At 43.2% G+C, this 24,059-nt stretch overlaps 1 protein-coding gene across 6 annotated transcripts in view; it reads left to right on the plus strand.

Moving 5' to 3' along the window:
* Nucleotides 1–24,059, plus strand: part of LYN (LYN proto-oncogene, Src family tyrosine kinase) — a 91,649-nt gene that overhangs the window by 41,864 nt on the left and 25,726 nt on the right. For all 6 annotated transcript variants that reach the window (XM_053249431.1, XM_053249434.1, XM_053249437.1 and 3 more), the window contains exons 3-10: nucleotides 5,951–5,993; nucleotides 6,103–6,211; nucleotides 7,098–7,196; nucleotides 7,301–7,404; nucleotides 8,278–8,427; nucleotides 10,123–10,275; nucleotides 17,663–17,845; nucleotides 19,349–19,425. In XM_053249431.1, the coding sequence (XP_053105406.1) occupies nucleotides 5,951–5,993; nucleotides 6,103–6,211; nucleotides 7,098–7,196; nucleotides 7,301–7,404; nucleotides 8,278–8,427; nucleotides 10,123–10,275; nucleotides 17,663–17,845; nucleotides 19,349–19,425 (918 nt within the window). The remainder of the gene's footprint in view (nucleotides 1–5,950; nucleotides 5,994–6,102; nucleotides 6,212–7,097; nucleotides 7,197–7,300; nucleotides 7,405–8,277; nucleotides 8,428–10,122; nucleotides 10,276–17,662; nucleotides 17,846–19,348; nucleotides 19,426–24,059) is intronic.

Here is a 24,059-nt window from a genome sequence, read left to right on the forward strand (position 1 = left end):
CATCAATACGTTATACTTTGGGGTAGGACTGAGTCATCCAGAGATTGGCAATTAATTCAGGACAGACAAAAGGTAGTACTTTTTCATACAAGTCATAATTAATTTGTTGAATTTGCCGTGGCAAGAGATAGTGATGGCCAGTGGTTTACATGACTTTAAAATGGGATTAGGCAAGTCTCTATGAATAGGTCTATCAATTAGTATTAGTCATAGGAACCTCGATATTATTAATTATTATTAGTCATATGGAACCTCGATGTTCAGAGGCAGTGTCACTGAATACCCATTTCTGAAGAGCAGCACAGGAAGGGGGCAAGGTTTTATAACTGCTTCCCTTGTAAATATGAAGAAATCTTATGCTGGTTTAACTAAGACTTTATTCAGAAGCAACTCCATTTTACTTCTTTCCCTTTCCCTCCCTTTTCTCTTTAACTCCACCCCCCACAACTCTCTACAGGATCCCCACTGGGACAAATGTCCAAACAACAAAAGACAAACGAGTACTAGGTAGAATACAATACGAGGCTATGCTTGGAGCTTTCCAAAGGCATCCTTTTTGACACTTGGGAAGCCCACAGTGATTTGATTTAGCAGGGGATTCTTATGTTGGCAATGCAGTTCTCAAGGGAGTGCACAAACCAAAAATTGTGCTGTCAAACCAATTTGGTTGAACAGACCAGCTGGTTCAGTCCGTTTTGACCAAACCATTTCAGTTGTTCGAGCAGCTAATACTTGTAAAAGGGAATCCAGTGATGATTCCCCTTTACAAGTAAAGGGGTGGGATCCTGCGAATCCTCTAAGGGCACCGGGGCAGTGGTGAGAGAAGCAGTTTAAGGATCTTACCCAGCTGGTGTGGCTGCCAGCACCACCGCTCAGCCCCCCCCCCCCCCGCAAACAGCCCAAGGATGTGTGCTGCTTCGTTAGTAAGCCACCGTGCAGGCAGCTTGCTAAAGAGGCATTGCACGTACTTGGGCTGCTCCGGGGGTGGGTGGCAGGTGGCAGTGCCAGCAGCCACACCAGCTGGGTAAGACATTTAAACTACTTCTGTTGGCACTCCACTGGCCACTCATTTGATGCCAAACCAGTTCACCCGAACTGGTCTTGGTTAGGTTCTATCACAGATTGAACGCACCCTCTGTTCAGTCCGCAATTGAGCCACCAAACTGGTCCAGTTCAAGGTGAACTGGTTCAGCATTCAACGTTTTGTGCACACCCCTATAGTGCTCTCTGCATAGCATTTTTATCTACAAAAGTATGTCTTTGGTGAGCATCCCCTGCAACATGCTGTAAATTGACCATAAACCAGAAGGGAGGTTTGCTCTTGTTTTTACTGCGGTAGTAACAGCAGTTTTGTGTTGAACTGCAGATGGGACACATGCAGTGAAATGCTCCTCCATACAAAGCCTTCCAAGTAGTTCTAAAGAATGACTGGAGCTTAGTTTCAACTTCTTTTAACATGGTGACTCTTACCTAGGACCCCCTTGCATGTGCTGTAAATTTGGTTTGTCCAACTGTCCGCACATGGGTTACAATGGGTCTACACTTTGAATAGCCTCCATCTTGAACCAGATGCACACAAAAAAATATTCCTGTCTGGGTCCTCTAGGATATCCTCCCATGTGCTGTGAATTTGATTTGTTTCCAACTTAACAGCACTTAGTCAAACAATACTTTGAGTGGCTGCCAGATTTATTTATTTATTTATTTATTCATTCATTCATTCATTCATTCATTCATTCATTCATTCATTCATTTATATTTATATACTGCCCTTCCAAAATGGCTCAGGGCGGTTTACAGCATGATAAAAACAATTAAAACCAGTTAACAGTTAAAATCAAAACTATAAAAACAGAATAAAAACAATTACACAATTAAAACAGCTAAAAAACCCTAGAAATCAGGGCAGCAATTTAAAACAATTTATCAATCATTTAAAAACCCTGGAAGGCAAGGCCAAACAGATAGGTTTTAAGGGCTGTCCTGAAAGACAGTAATGATCTCAAATCATGAATTTTTGCGGGCAGTGCATTTGACAGCCCAGGAGCAGCTACAGAGAAGGCCCGCCTCTGTGTCGCCACCAGACAAACCGGTGGCAACTGGAGACTGACCTCCTCAGATGACCTTAACGTGTGGTGGGTATCATGTAGAAGAAGGCGCTCTCTAAGATAACTCGGACCTAAGCTGTTCAGGGCTTTAAAGGTAATAAACAGCACTTTGTATTTTGCCTGGAAACATAATGGCACCCAGTGTAACATTTTCAAAACAGGCATAATATGGTCTCTCCGGGTTACCCCAGAGACCAATTCAGCTGCTGCATTCTGAACTAACTGAAGTTTCCAGACTACGTACAAAGGCAGCCCCACATAGAGCACATTGCAGTAGTCGAGCCAGGAGGTTACCAGCTGATGCACCACTGTCATCCTCTTCAAGGAATGGGCGCAGCTGTCAAATCAGCCGAACCTGATAGAAAGCACTCCTTGTCATGGCTTCCAACTGAGATACCTGGGTGAGGCCTGGGTCCAGTAGTACTCCCAAACTGTGCACCTGCTCCTTCTGGCAGAGTGTAACCCTATCCAGCACAGGAAGATCTAACTCACCACTCAAATTCTGAGCCCCCACAATGAGCACCTCCGTCTTGCTTGGATTCAGCTTCAGTTTGTTCTCCCTCATCTAGCCCATTACTGCCTGTAGGCAGGCATTTAGAGAATGCGTGCCATTTCCTGAAAATGAAAAGGAGAAGTAGGGTCATCAGCATACTGATAACACCCAGCACCAAATCTGATGACCTCACCCAGCGGTTTCATGTCGGTGTTGAAAATCATTGGTGACAGAACGGAGCCCTGTAGGACTCCATATAACAGCTCCTGTTTTGTGGAGCAACTGTCACCAAGCTCCATCTGGAATCTACCCGAGAGAAAGGAGCGGAACTACTGCAAAGCAGTGCCCCCTATCCCCAACTCCCCCAGGTAATCCAGAAGGATACCATGGTCGATGGTATGGAATGCCTCCAAGAGATCCAGAAGAACCCGCAGAGTCACACTCCTTCTGTCGATTCCCCGGTAAAGGCCATCCATCAAGCCGACCAAGGCTGTCTCAACCCCATAGACAGCTCTAAAGCTAGTTTGAAATGGGTCTAGATAATCAGTTTCCTCCAAAACTGCATGGTGCTGGTCAGCCACCACCCTCTCAATCACTTTGCCCAACCAAGGGAGATTGGCCTGTAAGTATCCATCGTTAAGGGATCCAGGGAAGGCTTCTTTAGGAGTGGTCTAACCATTGCCTCCTTCAGACAAGGAGGCACCCTACCCTCCCTCAGCAATGTGTTTATGATATTAAATAGGCCACCCCCAACAATTCTCTTGCTAGATAGAAGCAGCCAAGTCAGGCAAGGATCCAGAGAACAGGTGGTAAGCCACACCGCCCCAAGCAGCTTGTCCACATCCTCAGGAATCACAGATTGAAACTGATCCAATCTAATACTGCAAGAGGGATTGCTGGACACCTCCTTAATAGACCCTGAAAAAATAGTGGAGTCCAAGTCTACTCGACTATAGGAGATCTTGTTCTCAAAAAAACCTGTTAAAAGCATCAAAGCAGAACAACCCCGGCGACTGATTTGGAGCAGGAAAATGAGCAGAAATCAAACTCCTCACAACCCGGGATAGCTCTGCTGAGCGCGAACCTGCAGTCGCAATGCACGCAGACCAAAAACTCTTTTTTCACTGCACACACCGCCACCACATAAGTCTTCAGATGGGTCTCGTGCTGTATCCTCCACTTGCGTTCAAGCCACCTACCCAACTGCTTCAGCCCCCACAGCTCCTCAGTATTCCAAGAGGCCATTTTTGAAGCTTGTCGGGACGCTTAGGTGCAATCATGTCTACTGCCCTGATGAGTTCTCTGTTCCAGGTTCCCACCAGGGCATCGACAGAATCACCAGCCACACTAATGTCAAAATCCTCCAAGGCCTTTTGAATTCCCACTGGGTCCAGCAGCCTTTTCGGATGGACCATCCTAATAGGTCCACCACACCTGTAGGGGTGGATTGCGGCTGTGAGACCAACCTTAACCAGGTAGTGGTCCGTCCTTGACAATGGGGAAACCACTGGATCCCCCACCCACGGAACACCCCCCTGATCTGAACAAAAGACCAAATCGAGTGCATGGCTGGCAACATGAATTGGTTCAGAAACTAATTGGAACTCCTGAGCTACACCAGACAAGCCAGCCCCAAAGTTGATATTGAAGTCCTCCAGCACTATAAGTTTAGGAGACTCCAGCACCCACTCCGCTACCAGCTCGGTCAGCTCAGTTAGGGAGTCAGTTGGGCAGCAGGGTGGACGGTACACCAACAGAATCCCCAATCTATCCCTAGTTCCCAGCCACAAAACTATGCATTCAGTTTAAGGCAGCTGTCTCACAGGGGCCCTGGTAAGGGAAATGGTATTCTTATGGACCACCCTGCCCACTGCCCACATCCTCTAGCCCGCTCAACGACAGAGTAACCTGGTGGGAGAAGCTGAGCCCACACAGGACCACTTGCCTCCCCCAACCAGGTCTCAGTTATACATGCCACGTCAGCTCCTTCATCCACGATCAAATCGTGGACAATTTCGGTCTTATTCTGAACCTGCTTGAAACAAGCTGGCAGATCAGCAAAAATAATTCAGCCATTTCAGCCATTTCTTCAATAACAGAAGCACCATTTCAGTTGCTGAAATCATAGGAAGCTTTGTGCTCTATCCATGTATAGCCTGACTGACCCATACATTTCTAGGTGCAAACATTGTTCAAAGAACATGCCACAGGTGCTCACATGTAGGGGAAACTGCAAGTGTGAACCACCCCTGACTTAATGGATTATGACTATTCAGTAGGCCAGGCCTTTAGCATAGTTCTGTTGACATCACATGGAACTCTGCAGTGCTACTGTTAGAAAATTTCTTACCCATGTGCTGTCAGAAAGAATTGAATATTGTAAGTGATGAGGACTACTAAGCAGTTTTATAATCTAAATGTATGAGGAGGTATTTTAAAAGTAAATCCAGGTTTTGATCTATGTGAAAGTTTGATCTGTTTTGCATTCTGAAAACCTCCCAAACTAATAAGTACTGGCATACTCTTCAGACTTTTCTGCTTAAAACACATTATTCAGCCTTTTGCAACAGCAACCAGGGCATTTTCCAGACTAGCTGCTGGAACAGCAGCAAAATGCCTCCATTCAGGCAAGTTGCATTCAGATTGTAAACAGTAGGGGGAGCAATCTTGCAGCAACTAACAACCCGAAAAAACAGCAACTTTTTCACGCTGGATATACGACGTCCTTGCTCTGTATCACAGTGGTTAAATTCGCAACAAGGCATTGGAAATGTGAGTGGCACCCTGCTGTCCCCATAGGGACTGTAGTCTTATGATGCGGGAAGTGTGGAAGCACACTTCTGAGATGCGTCCTGACCGCATTGTAGGGTCTAGTCGGGAAAGTGCACAGGTAATGGTGATTTCAGAGAATCTAAAAGCAGTCTGTAATTCTGTCCACTCTTACTTGGGAATAAGACCCATTCATCTTGGTGAAACTTGCTTTGAAGCACACACAACTAGGATCAGGCTGTAAATTACCTTGCTCAATCCAGACTTGCTTTTGGCCAGTATAGGAAAATTACATAGCATTTGCTCCTTGCTAAACACATGAAAGATACCCAGCTGTCTGTTAGCCAAAACTCATGTTGTTACTTCTGTTGTCAGTTCTAAATTGCTGAAGGTGTGGTTTGTTAAAGCCATATTCTGAGAGCCACAATACATGTGTTCTAAATTGTTTCTAAATATTGGCAAAGACAAGGCAGCCAACACTACATTAAAACAAAACAAAAAAAAACTTTTAGTGTCTATGTTTAAAACATGAAACTGACAATGATATAAGTCACTTGTATTAACTTTCTTTCCCTTGCAGGCTGAAGATGTACTTTTACCAGGTCAGAGGTTCTGTAAAGAAGGTATGACTTCAAAATGGCTTTCTAAAAAGCCACTGGTTATTTTTACAAGTTGCCATTTATTGAAATGTAAAGATGAGTGATGAGACTATTTCTTGAATTTCTCTACTAGCTGAGGAAAAGGAATATCGGGACATTGTAGTAGCCTTGTATCCTTATGATGGCCTTCATGAAGATGATTTGTCCTTCAAAAAGGGAGAAAAACTGAGAGTTCTTGAGGAGTAAGTAAAGGAGTTCTTGCTGTACTGTGCTTTTGCCTCTAGACACCACACAGGGCTTGCGTGTGTGTGCTGCACACACAAGGTGTCATCCTCCCCTTTCATGGAATGGTCCTCTGTCAGCAGAAGGGTTCATTGAACAGGAGCAATGCTCCTTGCATTCATGGAAAGAACTTCAGCTGATGGGCCACTAGTCTGGATGCCACCCATTGTGCCAAAATGTTCACAAACACATCCTTCTGTTTTAAAAACATCAGTGCTTAATTTCAACTCTTAAATGTTAAATCTTAAATGAGAGCCAGCGTGGTGTAGTGGTTAGAGTGCTGGACTAGGACCAGGGAGATCCGAGTTCAAATCCCCATTAAGCCATGAAACTAGCTGTTGACTCTGGGCCAGTCACTTCTCTCTCAGCCTAACCTACTTCACAAGGTTGTTGTGAAAGAGAAACTTAAGTATGTAGTACACCACTCTGGGCTCCTTGGAGGAAGAGCGGGATATAAATGTAAAATAATAATAATAATAATAATAATAATAATAATAATAAATTCTGGCCTGCTGGGATTACTATGGCTAATATAATCCTAGTTGAAAATGAAGACAGGTTGATGTGGCCAGCAATATGTTGAATCTTATTTCCATCTCCTGTACCAAAGCACTACAAACATTTTTACAATTGAGTGATCTGCCGTATAAGATCTGGACTAGGGCTTGCTAAAGGTTATGATACACATAAGCCCGGAGACCACTTGATTCCAGAGCCTAGCAGAAAACATCTCATTGCTCTGTGCAATGAAACCCAAGCTTTTATAGACACTGGTGAAGATGACCAAATGACTTGATGATTTCTCTCTTTGTTTACATTAATGTTAATCTTTTCTTTTTCTCTCAGACATGGAGAATGGTGGCGAGCTAAATCCCTCTTAACACAGAAAGAAGGCTTTATACCAAGCAACTATGTTGCAAAGGTCAACACCTTGGAAACAGAAGAGTAGGTTCTTTACTATTTTGTTTCCTTTTCACTACCTATTATTGTACACCATCTAGGAACTAGGAAAGTAGAGGGGAAATCATTTTTTTCCAAATTCTTTTCAGATGGTTCTTTAAAGATATAACCAGGAAAGATGCAGAAAGGCAACTTCTAGCACCAGGAAATGCTCCTGGAGCATTCCTTATCAGAGAGAGTGAAACGCTGAAAGGTAGGCATTGACTTTCTGAATTATATTATAGTTGAAAGTAAACCTAACATTTTGCTTTGTTAAGCCTAGGTAGGGGCTTCTCATTATATACTGTTTATGTAAGAATGACTTTATTTACAGTCTGTGGAAGTCAATGAAAAGTGCAGGTGCCTTAAAATTAGAATTTTAGAAATTTAGAGGACAAAAAGAGACTGTTTTACCAACAGAGTAGACTGAATAATTGTTGAAAAGCAGTATATAACTATTTCTAATAATAATCAAGTCTTAATATTGTTGTGTTCTTGCAATCATGTGATGTGAGTTTTAAAAAATCATATTTTGTAAAGTAGTGTAGATACTGGCTGACATCCTGATTAGCTCTGTGCACACTAAAAACATGTTGCGCATGCAACAGGGGAGAGCAACTTTCACCAACTTCCCCTTCTCACTGAGCCTCCTGAAAATGTGTCCCTGAGAATTTCACGACTCTTTGGGACATATTTTGGGAGGCACAGAAAAGCTACAGAGGGAAGGGTAAAATAATAAAGATTGTGTCTCGCTATTCCATGTGCTAAACATTTTTCAGCTTATGCAACAATAGTGTGGAAGTCAGTCACTAAGTTTGATCCTTGCAAAAATTTCAAATGCAGGTGTGGGCTTAAAATATAGTTGCATTATAACTTGGTTTTCTCATCTAGTTGATTATTGCTGGAAGGATTAGTTGGAAATTCCTTGCCTCAGATTTTGGATCTTCGGAGGATCCTAAAAGAATTCATATCAACTTTCTGTTGAAACACTTGTGTGGTGTCCCAGTGTTTCTTTAGTAGACTGTCTTTTAAAAATAATGGATAATTTAATTGCACATAATTTAACTGGTTTTCCCTTTAATTATAGGAAGCTTTTCTCTATCAATCAGAGACCATGATGAACAACAGGGTGATGTTGTCAAGCACTACAAAATCAGAAGTCTAGACAATGGAGGATATTACATCTCTCCAAGAATTACTTTTCCCTGTATCAGTGACATGATCAAACATTACCAAAGTAAGCCAATTCCTTTATTGAACTATTCATCAAAATACTGGCAAGTATATAAGGCAAAAAGATGCCTTTATTTCAAATCACACACCTTTTAATATATAGTGTAGATTGTGGCAAGGTGAACATTAATGGAAGTGTAGTCCTCACACTGGTGAGAATTAGAGGTAAGTTCATTCTGATCAAATGGGGTTGTATCAATCTGAAACAAAGCTAGGTGTGAGAGGAGTATCAGATTAGGAGATCAGAAAAGTATTTGCTTAGTAAGCAGTGTTTAGAGACCTGTATGGACATAGTGATATGCTGCACAGTTTTCAACTGTTAAATTATCTTGTGCCAACACTATGGCAAACCTACTTGCTGTGGGAAAGAAAAACTGCCATTGACTCCTAAGAGTACTGTTTGGTATATGTAACAATAACTTTTATATAAATATAACTTATATATAGTAGTTTGCAATTCATTCTTTTTCCTATGCATGTGTTCTCATCAGGTTGGGCTGAATACCATACTTTAGATCAGGGTACCCAACTGTGGTCCTCCTGTTGCTGTTGGACTACAGTACCTATCATCCCCAGCCACAGTGGCCAGCAGTTGAGGATAATGGGATTTGTTGTCCAACAACAGCTGGAAGTTGTGCAGCCTTGCTTTAGATGAACTTGGAGGCAAATCTTGCTAGATTAAAAATTTTAAATGCAATGCACATCTTTTAATATATGATGAGTGGTGAATTAAGCTATTTAAAACTCTTAGGTAATGATTATTGCAGTCAATAATTTATTTACATCTGCCCTGGTGACAAAAGTAAATTTATTCAGAGCTGTCTTCTGTGAGCAGATCTGTCTGCTACCTCCTGAGACTTTCTGTGGAAGTCTATTTACTATTTATTTTACTTTATACAGGAGGCCCTTGAATATTGCAGGGGTTACATCCTCTGAAAGTTCCAAAAATATTGAAACCATGACCCGAGAAGAGGCATGAGAGTGGATTTCTAAACTTTGAACCTCCTGGAGCACCCTGCATGTTGCATCTCAACTGGCATATGGGCTGCCCCAGATTCACTAATGTATACCAGTCAGGGGGTAGTTTAAAGGGTTTTCATGACTGGAAACCCCACAAACTACCCTTTCGATAACTGAATTGGTATATAAGGAGGTTGCCTGCGAAAGGGTGAAACCACGAATAATTAACCTACAGTATTCAAGGGCCTCCTATAATTAACAATTCCCCCATACTTTTGAAACTGGGTCATGCACTGTTGCAGCTAAAGCGGCATGGCAATGGGAAGCAAAGGTACCTGGGGAAACTCTCACTACATACATTATTTGCAAACTGGGAAAGGTGCAAGGTTGCATAGATGTCCATAGCTCCAGTGGGCCTGTTGCCATATCATGAGGTTGGTAGGGACCCTGATCCAGCACATTGAGCACCTTTATTATGATGCCATGCCAAAATGCAGCAGAATTGGTGGCAAAGGTTACTTTCTTTAATGGCAACAAAGAAACGTATGTAACATAGGCACAGCTTTCTGGAATCCTGTGCAGTTTTTCTGGCTTTTTATTTTCAGAATCTCTTGTATGGGTGATTTTTAGAGAAGCTGGATTAAAACCAGACTATAGAGAGGCCTATGTAGTTATTCTAATGTGACTTTTTGTTGTTTAAGGCACAAAATGTAACATATGATGTTTGTCTCTTAAACAGAGCAGTCAGATGGCTTATGCAGAAGGCTGGAGAAAGCGTGCATCAGTCCTAAACCACAGAAACCATGGGATAAAGATGCCTGGGAGATTCCGCGGGACTCAATAAAATTAGTGAAAAAGCTTGGAGCAGGTCAATTTGGAGAAGTTTGGATGGGTAAGCCTGATTGCACTGTGATTGGCTGCTCCAGCGTTTAGCATCCTGTAAATTCTTTCTGATTCCATAGTACTGAGGAGCTGTATTGCTAAGTCTGATGCTCTTCGTTTTGAGTAATGCAATGCAGGAAATGAGCTAGGTTTGGACACTTGTACAAAAGATATGTTTTGTTCCCTAAACTGTGGCTCTGTGTTGAACCCTGCAGAGTACAGACACTCCTATTTGTGAGTGAGTGTATATGTCCTTAGCCTGTGTCCTTGAAACGTAGGTTTCTCATTGAAGGTTAACCCATTGTAGGTTAGCCCATTGAAATGTAGGTTAACCCACTGAAAGTATTGGAAGCATTCTAAGAAGCACATGGTAAGATCCCAGCAGAATGGAACACAATGGGAAGCTTGTTTTCCATAGCAAATTGCTTTATATGAGCTGTAAACAAAAACTGGAGTATTTTTTAAATTGTCAAATCAGTGTGCTAGAGGAGCTGAAGCACCAGTCTAAAGCTTGATTCAGATACGAAACCCAAACTGTGGTTAAAGAAGCTTTACTATGATTATGTGCAATAGCCAAATACTAGCCAAACCATGGTTTGTATTATGCTGCAAATTGGAACAGCTGTTGCTCCACTTTTGGGGGCCCCTGGGCACCTATGGTGCATAGTGATGGTGCAGAGGGAGCTCTTAAAAGTGGAGCAACAGCTGTAGCTGTAGTTCCCAAGGCAGATGTACCTTCAAATCATAGTTTGCAAGTTCACTTGCACTGATAACATGGTAGTGCTGAGGAGACAGAAATTGAAAGCAGACAAGTACATGATTCCCCAATGCTAGATGTGATGGTGACACTAGCCCCATTCAGATGCTCCACCCCCCCCAAAAAAACCAACAACACCACTCATGCTTACAGTTCCAAAGGTGAGGAGGAAGTCTCACCCCAGAGCTAATGCTCACCCCTTCTCCAGCCGCTCACAATTAGAGTTGTGGTTGCCTGCAGCGGGCCCTGCTGTGACCATGAGGGAAGCTACTTCTGTGATCAGCAGTCTGGATCTCCCCAGGCTGCCAGTCATAGAAATGCCTTCCCTCACTGTTACAGTGGCCCTCTCTGCAAATGACTGCTGCTGTAATTATGAGTGGCTGGAGAGAGGGGGTGATTAGCAGCTCTGGGACGGAACTGCCTGCTCACTTTTGGAGCTGTACGAGTGTTTGGGCAGGGGCAGCATCTGAATTGGGCTGCTGAAGTTGGATCAAGAGACTCAAGGATGGAAGCAGCATTTGTAGCACATTCCAAGGCAGCTGTTCATTCACAGCATGAAGCTGGGGTTAATGCTGAGCTTGGTGGACACAGATGGGGTTCGGACAAAATCTTTTCTCACCCAAAGTGACCTGGCTGTCCTTACCATTTAATTTCAGTAGTATTTTGCAGGGGGAAAGAGTGTGGCAGTGCTCTAGTGACTCCATCTCTGTGAGTCTGTCTCAGTCTGGTGTCATGACGGCAATTTTGCTAAAAGAATTTTTTTTAAAAAACCATTTTATCATTCAATACAAAATATACTCTGTGAGTATCATCAGCTGAGTGGCATCATCAAAGGATTTGCTGTATAATAAGCCTGCGTGACAAATATCTTGTATACTGGACTTGTATATAAAGCTTAGTGAAGTGCTGTCATCTGCAGAATTAATTTCAGGAAGTTGCTAGTTCTGTGCCTGCATATGTGCGCACAAAAGTAGAGGGGGGTGTTTCTGGTTCAAGATGTTTCCTCTTGTTTATGTGAGCCTCTTGACATCTACATTTTGCCTAACATGGTCCTCTGGGTTATTGTGACGTTATGGGTAAAATTATTGCACCATGAAGCCAAACTACATTTCCTCTCCCTGCTGAACCATGAGAAACTGATTTGCATGGTGACAAATCTTTTTTACTATAAATATCTTGGAATTAACAGCAGGATTCTGTGGCTTTCCAGTTGCCTTTCTCCTCTTGTAAGGATTGTAAAGTGGCCCCATTTGCTGCAGAGGATGGGTTTACTTAGCAATCGATTCAAAATGATTTTAGGGTGGCAATGACAAATGGGGGGGGGGGAATGGTTAGCATCCAGGTTAGTACTTCTGCAAATGACATAAGTTCCACTTGGGCAAGGTGGAAGGGGTGATATTTGCCAGTCCCCCTTTCCACTTGCAGCAGATGTGTTTGGAAGACCCTTAGGAACAGATTTTTTGAGGGTGCAGTATGCCACAGAGGGAAAGGAGAATTGGCAAAAATCTCCCCTCCCCCCTTGCATCAGTGGCACGTCTTCAATTCATTTTGTTTGTTTTGTGCACCGCCCCAAACTTATGTCTCAGGGTGGTTTAAAGGTAAAGTGTGCCGTCAAGTCAATTTTGACTCCTGGCACCCACAAAGCCCTATGGTTTTCTTTGGTAGAATACAGGAAGGGTTTACCATTGCCTCCTCCCATGCAGTATGAGATGATGCCTTTCAGCATCTTCCTATATCGCTGCTGCCCGATATAAGTACCAGCGGGGATTCGAACCAGCAATCTTCTGATTGTTAGTCAAGTATTTCCCCACTGCGCCACTTAAGGTGACTTGCCAGGGTGGTTTTCAGCAATATAATACAAATTAAAACAGACATAAAAGCCTTAAAACAATTTAAAGCTACAAGTCTAGTTAAAAAGCTTGGGTGAAAAAATGTCTTTAAAGACTTCTTAAAAGTTGTCAGAGATAGAGACACACTTATTTAATCAGGGAACGCATTCCAGAATCTCAGAGCGGCAACGGAGAAGGTCTGTCCCTGCGTTGCTACCAAACAAACTGGTGGAAACGGCAGGCAAATCTCTCCAGATGATCTCAATGGGCGATGGAGCCCATGGTGAAGATGACATTCTCTTAAATACCCTGGGCCTAAGCTGTTTAGGGCTTTATAGGTTATAACCAGTACCTTATATTTTGCCTGAAAACCTATTGGTGGCCAGTGCAGGTCTTTCAATACAGGAGTCATATATTCTCCTTGAGATGACCCGGAGACTAACCTAGCTGCTGCATTCTGTACCAACTGCAGTTTCCAGACTACATACAAAGGCAGCTCTACTTAGAGTGTGTTGTGATTAGTAGCCTGGATGCTATCGGTTTTTTAAAAAGAAGCCTACTAAATCTGCATGGTGATAAGAAAAGATGAGAATCCCAGAATCCCTTTCTGGGATTCTAGAAGGTGTTGCAGCAAAGAGTTCTGCAGCATCTTAAACACTAACCAGTTTATTGTGATAGGAGCTTTCGTAAGTGAGATCCTACTTCATCAGATTCATGAGTAGACATGTCATTCACTGGGTTACCTTGGGCCAGTTGCTATCTCTCTGCATAAGCTAATTATGAGGGTTGTTGTGAAATAAGGAATAAAATTAGCGGGGAGTAGTAGCCATTTATGCCACCTTATTTATTTATTTACTTATTTATTTATTTGATTTATATACTGCCCTTCCAAAATGGCTCAGGGCAGTTTACAACAGGATAAAAACAATTAAAATCAGTTAACAATTAAAATCAAACCTATAAAAACAGAATAAAACCTATTAAACATTCAAACAGCTAATAACCCTGGAAAACCAGGACAACCATATAAAACAATTTAAAACAGTTTACAGTAATTTAAAAACCCTGGAAGGCCAGGGCAAACAGATAGGTTTTAAGGGCTCTCCTGAAAGACAGTAATGAACTCAAATTATGGATTTCTGCCGGGAATGCATTCATAGCCCAGGGGCAGCTACAGAAAAGGCCTGACTTTGAATCGCCACCAGACAAACCAGTGGTAACTGGAGATGGACCTCCTCAGATGATCTTAACGTGTGGTGGGGATCATGCAGAAGAAGGCACTCTCTAAGATAACTCGGACCTAAACCATTCAGGGCTTTAAAGGTAATCACCAGCACTTTGTACTTTGCCTGGAAACATTATCGGCAGCCAGTGTAACTGTTTCAAAACAGGCATAATATGGTCTCTCCAGTTTGCTCCAGAGAGCAACCTGGCTGCCGCATTTTGAACTAACTGAAGTTTCCGAACTATGTACAAAGGCAGCCCCACATAGAGTGCATTGCAGTAGTCAAGCCGGGAGGTTACCAGCTGATGCACCACTGTCTTGAGGTCATCCTCTTAAAGGAATGGGCACAGCTGTCAAATCAGCCGGAGCTGATAGAAAGCACTCCTGACCATGGCCTCCAACTGAGATACCAGGGTGAGGCCTGGGTCCAGTAGTACTCCCAAACTGTGCACCTGCTCCTTCTGGGGGAGTGTAACCCCATCCAGCACAGGAAGATCTAACTCACCCCTCAGATTCTGAGCCCCCACAATGAGCACCTCCGTCTTGCTTGTATTCAGCTTCAATTTGTTCTCCCTCATCCAATCCATTATTGCCTGTAGGCAGGCATTTAGAGAATGAGTGCCATTTCCTGAAGATGAAAAGGAGAAGTTGATTTGGGTGTCATCAGCATATTGATAACACCCAGCACCAAATCTCCTGACTTCACCCAGCGGTTTCATGTAGATGTAGAAAAGCATTGGTGACAGAATGGAGCCCTGAGGGACCAGCTTCCATTTTGAGGAGAAACCACCAAGCTCCACCATCTGGAATCTATCCGAGAGATAGGAGCAGAAACACAGCAAGGCAGTGCCCCCTATCCCCAACGGATCGAATGCCTCCAAGAGATCCAGAAGAACCTACAGAGTCACACTCCCTCTGTTGATTCCCCGGTAAAGGTGATCCATCAGGTCAACCAAGGCTGTCTCAACCCCGTAGCCAGCTCTAAAGCCAGTTTGAAATGGGTCTAGATAATCAGTTTCCTCCAAAACTGCATGGCGCTGGTCAGCCACCGCCCTCTCAATCACTTTGCCCAACTAAGGGAGATTGGCCTGTAACTATCCATCGTTAAGGGATCCAGGGAAGGCTTCTTTAGGAGTGGTCTAACCATTGCCTCCTTCAGACAAGGAGGCACCCTACCCTCCCTCAGCAATGCATTTATGATATTAAATAGGTCACCCCCAACAAGTCTCTTGCTAGATAGAAGCAGCCAAGTCAGGCAAGGATCCAGAGAACAGGTGGTAAGCCGCACCGCCCCAAGCTGCTTGTCCACATCCTGAGGGCAAGGCTTGAAACTGATCCAACCTAATACTGCAAGAGGGATCACTGGTCACCTCCTCCATAGATCTTGCAGAAATAGTGGCGTTCAAGTCTACACAAACACAGGAGATCATGTTTGCAAAGAACCCATTAAAAGCATCACAGCAGAACGACCCGGGGACTGATTTGAAGTAGAAAGAGCAGAGACTAAACTCCTCACAACCTGGGATAGCTCTGCTGAGCGCAAACCTGCAGTCGCAATTCACACAGACTAAAATATCTTTTTCACTGCATGCACCGCCATCGCATAAGTCTTCGAATGGGTCACATGCTGTATCCTGTCAGATTCAAACCGAGTTCTCCTCCACTTGTGCTCTAGTCACCTACCCACCTTGCATCCTTTTGAAGAAAGTTTAGATAAGAATATAATAAATGTTGTGGGGAAACGCACAGCAATAGAACGCTTAAGGAGCGGTTTCAGAAAGCCTTTCTTATGATGGTTAGTCATATGAAATAACAGCAGGGGCGGTAAGACAACTCTGTTCATAATTACACAGAAGTGCAACTCAGCTCTAAGCGAAACATCTGGCCCATCCTGAGCTCACTAATTTTATTAATATGCTGCTTGTGAAGCTTATGTGGAAGAAAACAATTGTGCAAACTGAAGTAGTCTCAGCAGTGATTAAACTTTCCCCTTCTGTTTTGTTTCCTGATATACAAAAGAGATTGACTTATATACCTAGCCCTAGTCATTTCCCTTCTCTGTGATCCCAAAGAGACTTTGGAATTCTCATCTAGGGGCGTGCGATGATGATGAAGATGATGATGAAGATGGCTTTTTCTGTGACCACTGTGTCTTGCACATTGAGTCATGATATCTCACCCCCTTCTCTTTAGTTCTTCCAGCACCAACGTTTGTGAGCCGAATGTGGCAGAAAACCATGTATCCTGAGATGCCCTTGCTGGTTTTTCCTTTCTCACACAACAGCCATACCTAAGTCAGAGAGATCATATGCTTTTTAAACAAACAGTGATTTGAGATATCTTTTGGGCAGTGGGAAATGAGCAGTGAAAACAACTAGCAAGACTTTAGCGATGTCTGTGTGGTTCTCCCATGTTCCTTTGAATTTTGATTGTGGTGTAGTACTGTTTGTTAAGATTCATACACACTAGTTGCATCCCTTCTGATTTCAACAACTATTCACAGGCTTGATATGCCTAAAGATCCTAGGCCAGCCTGATGCAGCACTAGACCCTCCACGATCCAATCTTTCACAATGGGGCTATTCTCAGGATCAGGCAAAACTGGGCTAGGAGAGCATAGCCCAATTTTGCCTGATCGTGGGAGCCATCGGGCTTGCAGGAGAGCCTGGTGGCTCCCAGGCGGTTAACCCACCTAAGTAGCCCACTCCTAAAACTGGGTTTGCGGAGCGAGTGCTCCGCAAACCCAGTTTTTTTTTTTATCATGAGTAGCCACGGTGCGGCTCCGTGCCGTGGCTACTCATTAGGAGACCCCCGGAGGGGAGGCGATAAGCCACCTCCCAACTCTGGTGGTCTTGCCAGCATGCCCTGCGTGCTCGTGCAGGGCATGCTGGAGCTTCCGGGGGCCGATTGGCCCCCTTTCCCGCCAGCCCCCGTCGGCTCCATCATGGAGCCGGCAATCGATCCGGCCGCCCAGGGCTCCCTCCATGCTCGTGTGCGGGGAGAGCGAGCCGCTCACCTGCAAAAACTGGATCTCACTGATCGTAAGACCCAGCTCAATGTGTAATAAGCAGATAGCAAGTGCTTGGAAGATGTCTAAAGGTCAAATAGCTTCACAAGACTCAAGTGAGCCAAGTAATATACTGAATGCCACAAGTCCTCAACCAAGGGTTCCCAAATGGCCATTGAAGTTGGGGATGATGGGAATTATAGTTCAAACACATCGGGGGACCCAGGGTTGAGAGCGCCTGCTGTAAGGTGAAGGGACCACCTTCCCTTGAGAGTTACTAACTGGAGAAAATGTCCATGCCCAAATGTAGCAATCAGTTGGGCCCTACATGTGAGAGATTTGTTCATCAAAGTCTGCCTCAGTTGTCTTAGTATACAATATGTGCATTTAAATAAATGATTATTGTAATTTATTATTTATTATTATTTATTTAACATATTTATATACCACCCAAAACACAAGTCTCTGAATAAAGTAATGAAGTTCTTACAGCAAGAAATTAGAAAACTAGACTGTGTGTGTTAGTCCATTGTTTTCACATAGCTCTTCCTTCACCTCCAACAATCCATCTCATTACAGGTTACTACAATAACAACACCAAAGTAGCTGTGAAAACTCTGAAACCTGGCACTATGTCTGTGCAAGCATTCATGGAAGAAGCCAACCTCATGAAAACACTTCAGCATGACAAGCTGGTCAGACTATATGCTGTAGTCACCAAAGATGAACCTATTTATATAATAACAGAGTTCATGGCAAAAGGTAAGAGTTGCTAAATTCAATAAGTAGTAGTACAAGTGTTCACTAAGTTTTAGTGGTAGTCTTATGAATAGTACCCACAGTAGGATTTTCAGCAGCATTTTTCTGTAGCGTTCCATTCCACCCCACACACAGATTCAGCGAAATGCATGTGGGGAAGATGGAAGCTTTTGGCCAGCCACGTCTGCTAGCCACACCCATGCAGATATGTCTGCTAGCTGCAAACAAGCTGTGGTGTCAGTGTGTTCTGCACAGCCCTGGTTGTCAGGGTTCTATATGATGCAAACATAGCCTCTAGTGCTTGCCTATGCAGACAAGTGTGGACACATGGATGTCCAGGGAACGTGGCTAGCCAGTTTGTCACTGAGGAGGAGTGGTTAACCTGCTGCTTTTTGATTGATTGATTAAGTGCCAAGTCAGTGTTGACTCTTAGCGACCACATAGATTGATTCTCTCCAGGATGATCTGTCATCAACTTGGCCTGTAAGATCTCTCAGTGGTACATTCATTGCTGTCATAATTGAGTCCATCCACCTTGCTGCTGGTCATCCTCTTCTTCTCTTTCCTTCAACTTCCCCCAGCATTATGGACTCCTCAAGGGAGGTTCTCCCCTATTGTGTCTCAAATATGATAGTTTGAGCCTGGTCATTTGTGCCTCGACTGAAAATTCTGGATTTGTTCTATGATCCATTTGATTGTTTTCCTGACTGTCCATAGTATCCTCAAAAATCTTCTCCAGCACCAAAGTTAAAAAGTGTCAATACTTTTTCTATCTTGCTTCTTCAAAGTCCAGCTTTTGCATCCATAGAGTGTCATGGAAAAAACCATTGTCCGAACGATTCTAATCTTTGTAGGTATAGACACGTCACAGCATCTAAATATCCTTTCCAAGGCCTTCATTGCAAACCTACCAAGTGCTGCTTTCACTTTCACTTTATATACCTTGGGCTGCATGCCTGAACAGGGCTTATGTCAACCAGGGGTGAAGAGGAAAAGCATGAGCAGCAACTCCTCACTTAAATTTTTTATAGGCAGAAGAAAAGTACTTTTGAAGGGAGAAGAATACATTTGGGAGATTAAAGATATGGGCTGTGGTGTTTGGTGGGGTGGGATTCAGTGAAAGGAGGGGAGGCTCCTCAAATGCTTGGTGGCTATCTGCACCCCTATATCAACCTCCTATGTTAGACACATTTATTTCACATTAGCATAAGCAGTGTATGAGTTGATTTACTCTGAAACTTCTGCACCTTGGACAAGGCAACACAGGTGGTTCTGAGCTGCCCACACCACTGCAGGTCTCTAATGCTATGCCCGTGATGTGTGTAGCGGAACAAGACTTGTTTCCTGCTACTTAAAATTGCACAGTTGTACTTCTCTGGCACTACAGCTTTAATTTCCAATGTTTCCAGTTCAGAACCACCTACGTTGCCATGTGCAACATGTCAGCTGCTGTGTCTTTATTTGTGTCTGATGCCAACTTTTCTTGCACTTGCTTTATTCACTCAGGCAGCTTGCTGGATTTTCTGAAGAGTGCAGAGGGTGGAAAAACACTGCTTCCAAAGCTCATTGACTTCTCAGCTCAGGTAAATGAAGCAAACATTTATGCTAAGAAATATTACATACCTGTTGCTGTCAATTCTATTTTATCTATTTTATCTGCTGTTTTATCTAAAAAACAAAAACAAAACTCATGTAGTAGCAAAGAACTTAATTTTCCAAGGGTTTTTGTTTTGTTTTTAATGGTGTGAAACAATGGTCAGGAGAGTTGTTTCACGCAGTTGCCACCTCCACATTAACTGTCTGAAACTCAGTGTGTGCTCAGACTCCAGATGTGATGTAGCCAGGGTGGTTTGGGCCTGGCTATGCCTTGTTTCCACAGCTGCCTGGAGGCTGGGCCCAAGCATCATTTCTTTAGACCCAGTACAAACCGTTAACACTGCCCTCCTCCACTACACACCCCACATACATACAGTCTCATAAGAAACTTTTGATTTGTCTCTGAAATTACACTTTCAACATGTTCTCACCAGCCTGCACATTCTACCAGGTTCTGTGTGGAATGGTTGAAGAAATTGGGTTATGTTTAGCCTGGACACAATAAGACTGAGGGGAGATATTTATTATTATTATTTATTTATTCAATTTCTATACTGCCCTTCCAAAAATGGCTCATGGTGGTTTACACAGAGAAATAATAAATAAATAAGATGGCTCCCTGTCCCCAAAGGGCTCACAATCTAAAAAGAAATAAAAGATAGACACCAGCAACAGTCACTGGAGGTACTGTGCTGGGGGTGGATAGGACCAGTTACTCTCCCCCTGCTAAATAAAGAGAATCACCACGTTAAAAGTTGCCTTTTTGCCAAGTTAGCATTATCACCATCTTCAAATATCTGAAGGGCTGTCACATAGGAGAATCTGACTTGTTTGGTATTACTCTTCAGCAGTGTTCCTTCTAACAGGAATTCTCAGATGTTATTGACTACAACTCCCATAATCCCCAAGCAAAAGCCATATTAGCTGGGGATTTTGGGAGCTGTAGTCAACCACATCTGGGAATCTCTGTTAGAGGGAACACTGCTCTTCAGGGCATGACAAGAACCAATGGGCTGACATTACAAGGAAGCAGATTTGGGCTAAATATTAGGAAGCATTTCCTAACTGTAATTGCTGTTTATTAGTGGAATAGCTTGCCTTGTGCAGTAATGGGGTCTCCCCTGAGGTGTTCAAACAGCAGCTGGACAGGGATGCTAGAGCAGTTTCCTTCAGTGACTGGGACTAAAAAGCCCCCAAAATCCCTTCCAGTTCTAAAGTTCTGTTATTCTACCAGCAGCACTAGTGGATCCCACTGCCCTTGGGATCAATGTACTTGATCATACGTTGACTTCTCGCTTCTATCAGCTGTCCTTTTCCACCGCTGTGTAGAAGGACCTCTGGGAGTTGAGTTCTTGAGAGAGCATGTTGTGTAGGGAAGCATAAAACTCTCTGTGTCTCAAACAACAGGTCCTAAAATAGGCAGTGACAACCTCTCTTTCGATCGAGGTGGTTCAAAAGTGGTCTTGAGCCATATTTAATACTTCCTCTAATACACTGGGCGGCTTCACATGTAATGCAGCAAGCCAAGCTGCTGTGAAGCACTACTCTTGTGCCAGTTGGGTGGCTGCTTCAGATCTAGGTTACTGCTGTTGGGTTGCTGGAGGGAAGTGCTGCAGGAAGACCCAATGTTTCTGGGTTTAGACAACACAACTGTCCTGGAAGTAATAGCTCACTGGCAGTTTGAGGCAGTCTGACCTGCCACATGTGTGAAGCCTCTCTCTGTGTTATCTATCCCATACCAGCTGTATGAGGCAAGTTAGGGCCAGTTCTGAGGAAGAAATGGCAAGTCAGCTATGGGTGGTAGGGAGTAATAGACTGACACACCTAGACTACGGTATCTGAGCCCAGAGATGCAAAAGTGTCTTTTGAAATCATAAACATGACTTATGTGCAAAACTAGCTTTGTTGTGCTTATCTATGAAGTGATAGTTAATATTCACTGTGCTGGTAGAAGCAATGACTTGCTGTGCTGGTGGAACTGTTCCTGCATGTTGCCCTTTCTGGCTTCTCCAGGCATTGGCTGAGTTGCTGTGATGTGAAGGAATGTTTATAAATGTTTTCATTGGAAGAAGGAAGTGATAGAAGAAAATGACGATTTTGCGCTCTAAGGGGGAAAAAGAACCCTGACATAGTTCTTAGGAAAAAGAAGAGCAATTTTCTACTGCCAATGACTATTTATTTATCTTACGTATTTACTTACATAATGCTTTATATACCAGCCTATATAAAATCTCAGGTTGGTTTACAACTTAAACAAATAGCAACTAAAACTTAAAAATCATATAAAACAGATTAAAATTGCCATAAATAAAACTTTAAAACATCATAAACTAAAGGACTGATAAAACAAGTGTGTTTTCAAAAGTAGTTTAAAAACAACCAGAGATGGGGAGATTCTCAATTCCTTTGGGAGCCTCGGGGCGACTCTAGAGTAGGCCCATTTTGGGGTCTCCACCAAGCAAGCTGGTGGCAACTGCAACTGGACCTTGTATGATCTTAATAGGTGGTGGGGTTCATGAAGAAGAAGAAGGCTCTTTCTTAACTACCCTGGGCCCAAACAATTCAGGGCTTTATAGGTAATAACCAGCACTTCGTATTTTGCCCAGAGACTAACTGGCAGCCAGTGTAATTCAGTAATCAGGTCTCTATGGATGGCCCTGGAGACCAACCTTGCTGCCGCATTCTGGATCAGTTGCAGTTTCCGAACTACGTACAAAGGCTGCCCAACATAGAGTGGATTGCAGTAGTCGAGTCAGCATATGCATCAGGTCGTTTGTTTTGAGAAATGGATGTAACTGGTGTATCAGCCAAAACTGATAAAAAACACTCCTGACCATGGTCTCAGCCAAAACTGATAAAAAACACTCCTGACCATGTTGTGTAGGGAAGCATAAAACTCTCTGTGTCTCAAACACAGGGAGAGGTATCAGGGAGAGGTTTGGGTCCAGAAAATAACTGCTTCTTTCTGCATGTGCTGCCTGAGCATAGATCTTAATATGTGCTCTGTGCTGTGAATGATGTTAGTTAGTTTTTAGTTTTTGTTAGTTATTACATTGCAGTGAAGGTACCGAGAAGTTAAATGTTTGAGTCCAGGGTGTGGTTTCTGCACAGTCAAGTTAAAAGGTAGCCCAGGAGGGGCTGATGGACTACTACCGAGGGCTGCTCCTAATTGGGAAGGGACTGCAGGGAAGGAGCTTCCACGGACCCCAGGGAGAGAGAAAACTTTCTTGAACCTGGTGGGCACCTTAAAGAGGCTGCAGCAGATCTGGAAGTGCTGTTCCTTAATAGTAACACAGTGTGGTTCTGCAAGGGAGAATTGAGTTCATAAGTGTGTAGTTGGGGTTGTCCTGAGTGGTGCTTGGAATTGTGCAGAAACTGGTGTCAGCCTACAGGCAGGCTCCAAAATTCCATAGGCCCAAGATGCCTATGGATCTTGGTGCTTTTGCAATTGGTCTTGCTGCTTGGACTTGGAGGAAGAGAAGTGCCCAGCCTGTGGTGACTAGCTGTTGTGTGACACAACTATGGAAAGGAGTTGGATTTCATTACCTAATAAATGTCTGGAGTAGTTCCTACCAACTGAATGAAGAACAGAAAGAAACACAGTTTCTTATAACCCATTCAAAGCTGTTTTAGACTCTAGTAAGAGTCTAAGGGGAATTTCCAAATGAGGAAAACCCCAAACTAGTCAAAGTTCTCCTAGTTGTAGATATGGATCCTATAAGGACAGAAGCCAAGGGAAGGCAAGTTTGAAGAGGGCAATAATGACACATTACATTCTGGTAAATGGTTGCTCAACAAGCCATTCTCAGTTTCATCTTCCTTATTTTTGTGAATGTCTTTCATCCTCTTTAGAGCAAAAAATTAGAATATACTACACTTTATTAAATGCTCAGCTCTAAAGCAAGCACAGTGGAAAGAAGTATAAACGCACACAAGGGATACAAAGCTTGAGCTCGATTTGTTAAAAAATCAAATCCTTTTAAACCAATATTTACCAAAGGGCAAGTCACTACAGAGCAATGTGCTGTCCTGTAGAAAATATTCTTTGAACACAACCTTAATTTCCTGTTGCAAAAGTTGGCCTCAGTCTGATCTAAGACTGTAGCCATAGTTACAGAAGCTTCTGTTTTAGAATATCTCAACATACCTTTCTAGCAAGCTTTTATTTTGTCATATCAGTCTTCAGTTTTTCTATAGGATTGGAGAGTTTTAGTTACAAACCATGGCCAAACATATTTGAAAGCATTATTTTCCAACTTTCATAATGTGAGATTACCCTGGCTCTTTTGTGGTATGCTCTGTGCTGTGCCTCTTAGAATATTGCAAAGAAGATATGATATTGGCCAAGGGCTGGCCAGTTCCCTATATCCAAGAAGTTTAGAATTATGTGTAGTAGGGGAAGCTCCAGTGAAATGTTTCCACTCCATGCAGGACAAGACAATTCACCAACAGGAGTACAACAGCAGCACAACATGTAGGTATGGATTTCCCTAAACTTATCACAGCATGAACCTCTAGACATGTCTTGCAACTCCCAAACACACATATTGTCAACACATGCAAGCATCTGATACTTTAAGACTGTCCAGGTACATAGTCCTTGAATGCTAGCAGTTGCCAG

Source organism: Hemicordylus capensis, chromosome 4 (genome assembly GCF_027244095.1).
Source record: "Hemicordylus capensis ecotype Gifberg chromosome 4, rHemCap1.1.pri, whole genome shotgun sequence".
In the NCBI taxonomy this organism is placed as follows: Eukaryota; Metazoa; Chordata; class Lepidosauria; order Squamata; family Cordylidae; genus Hemicordylus; species Hemicordylus capensis.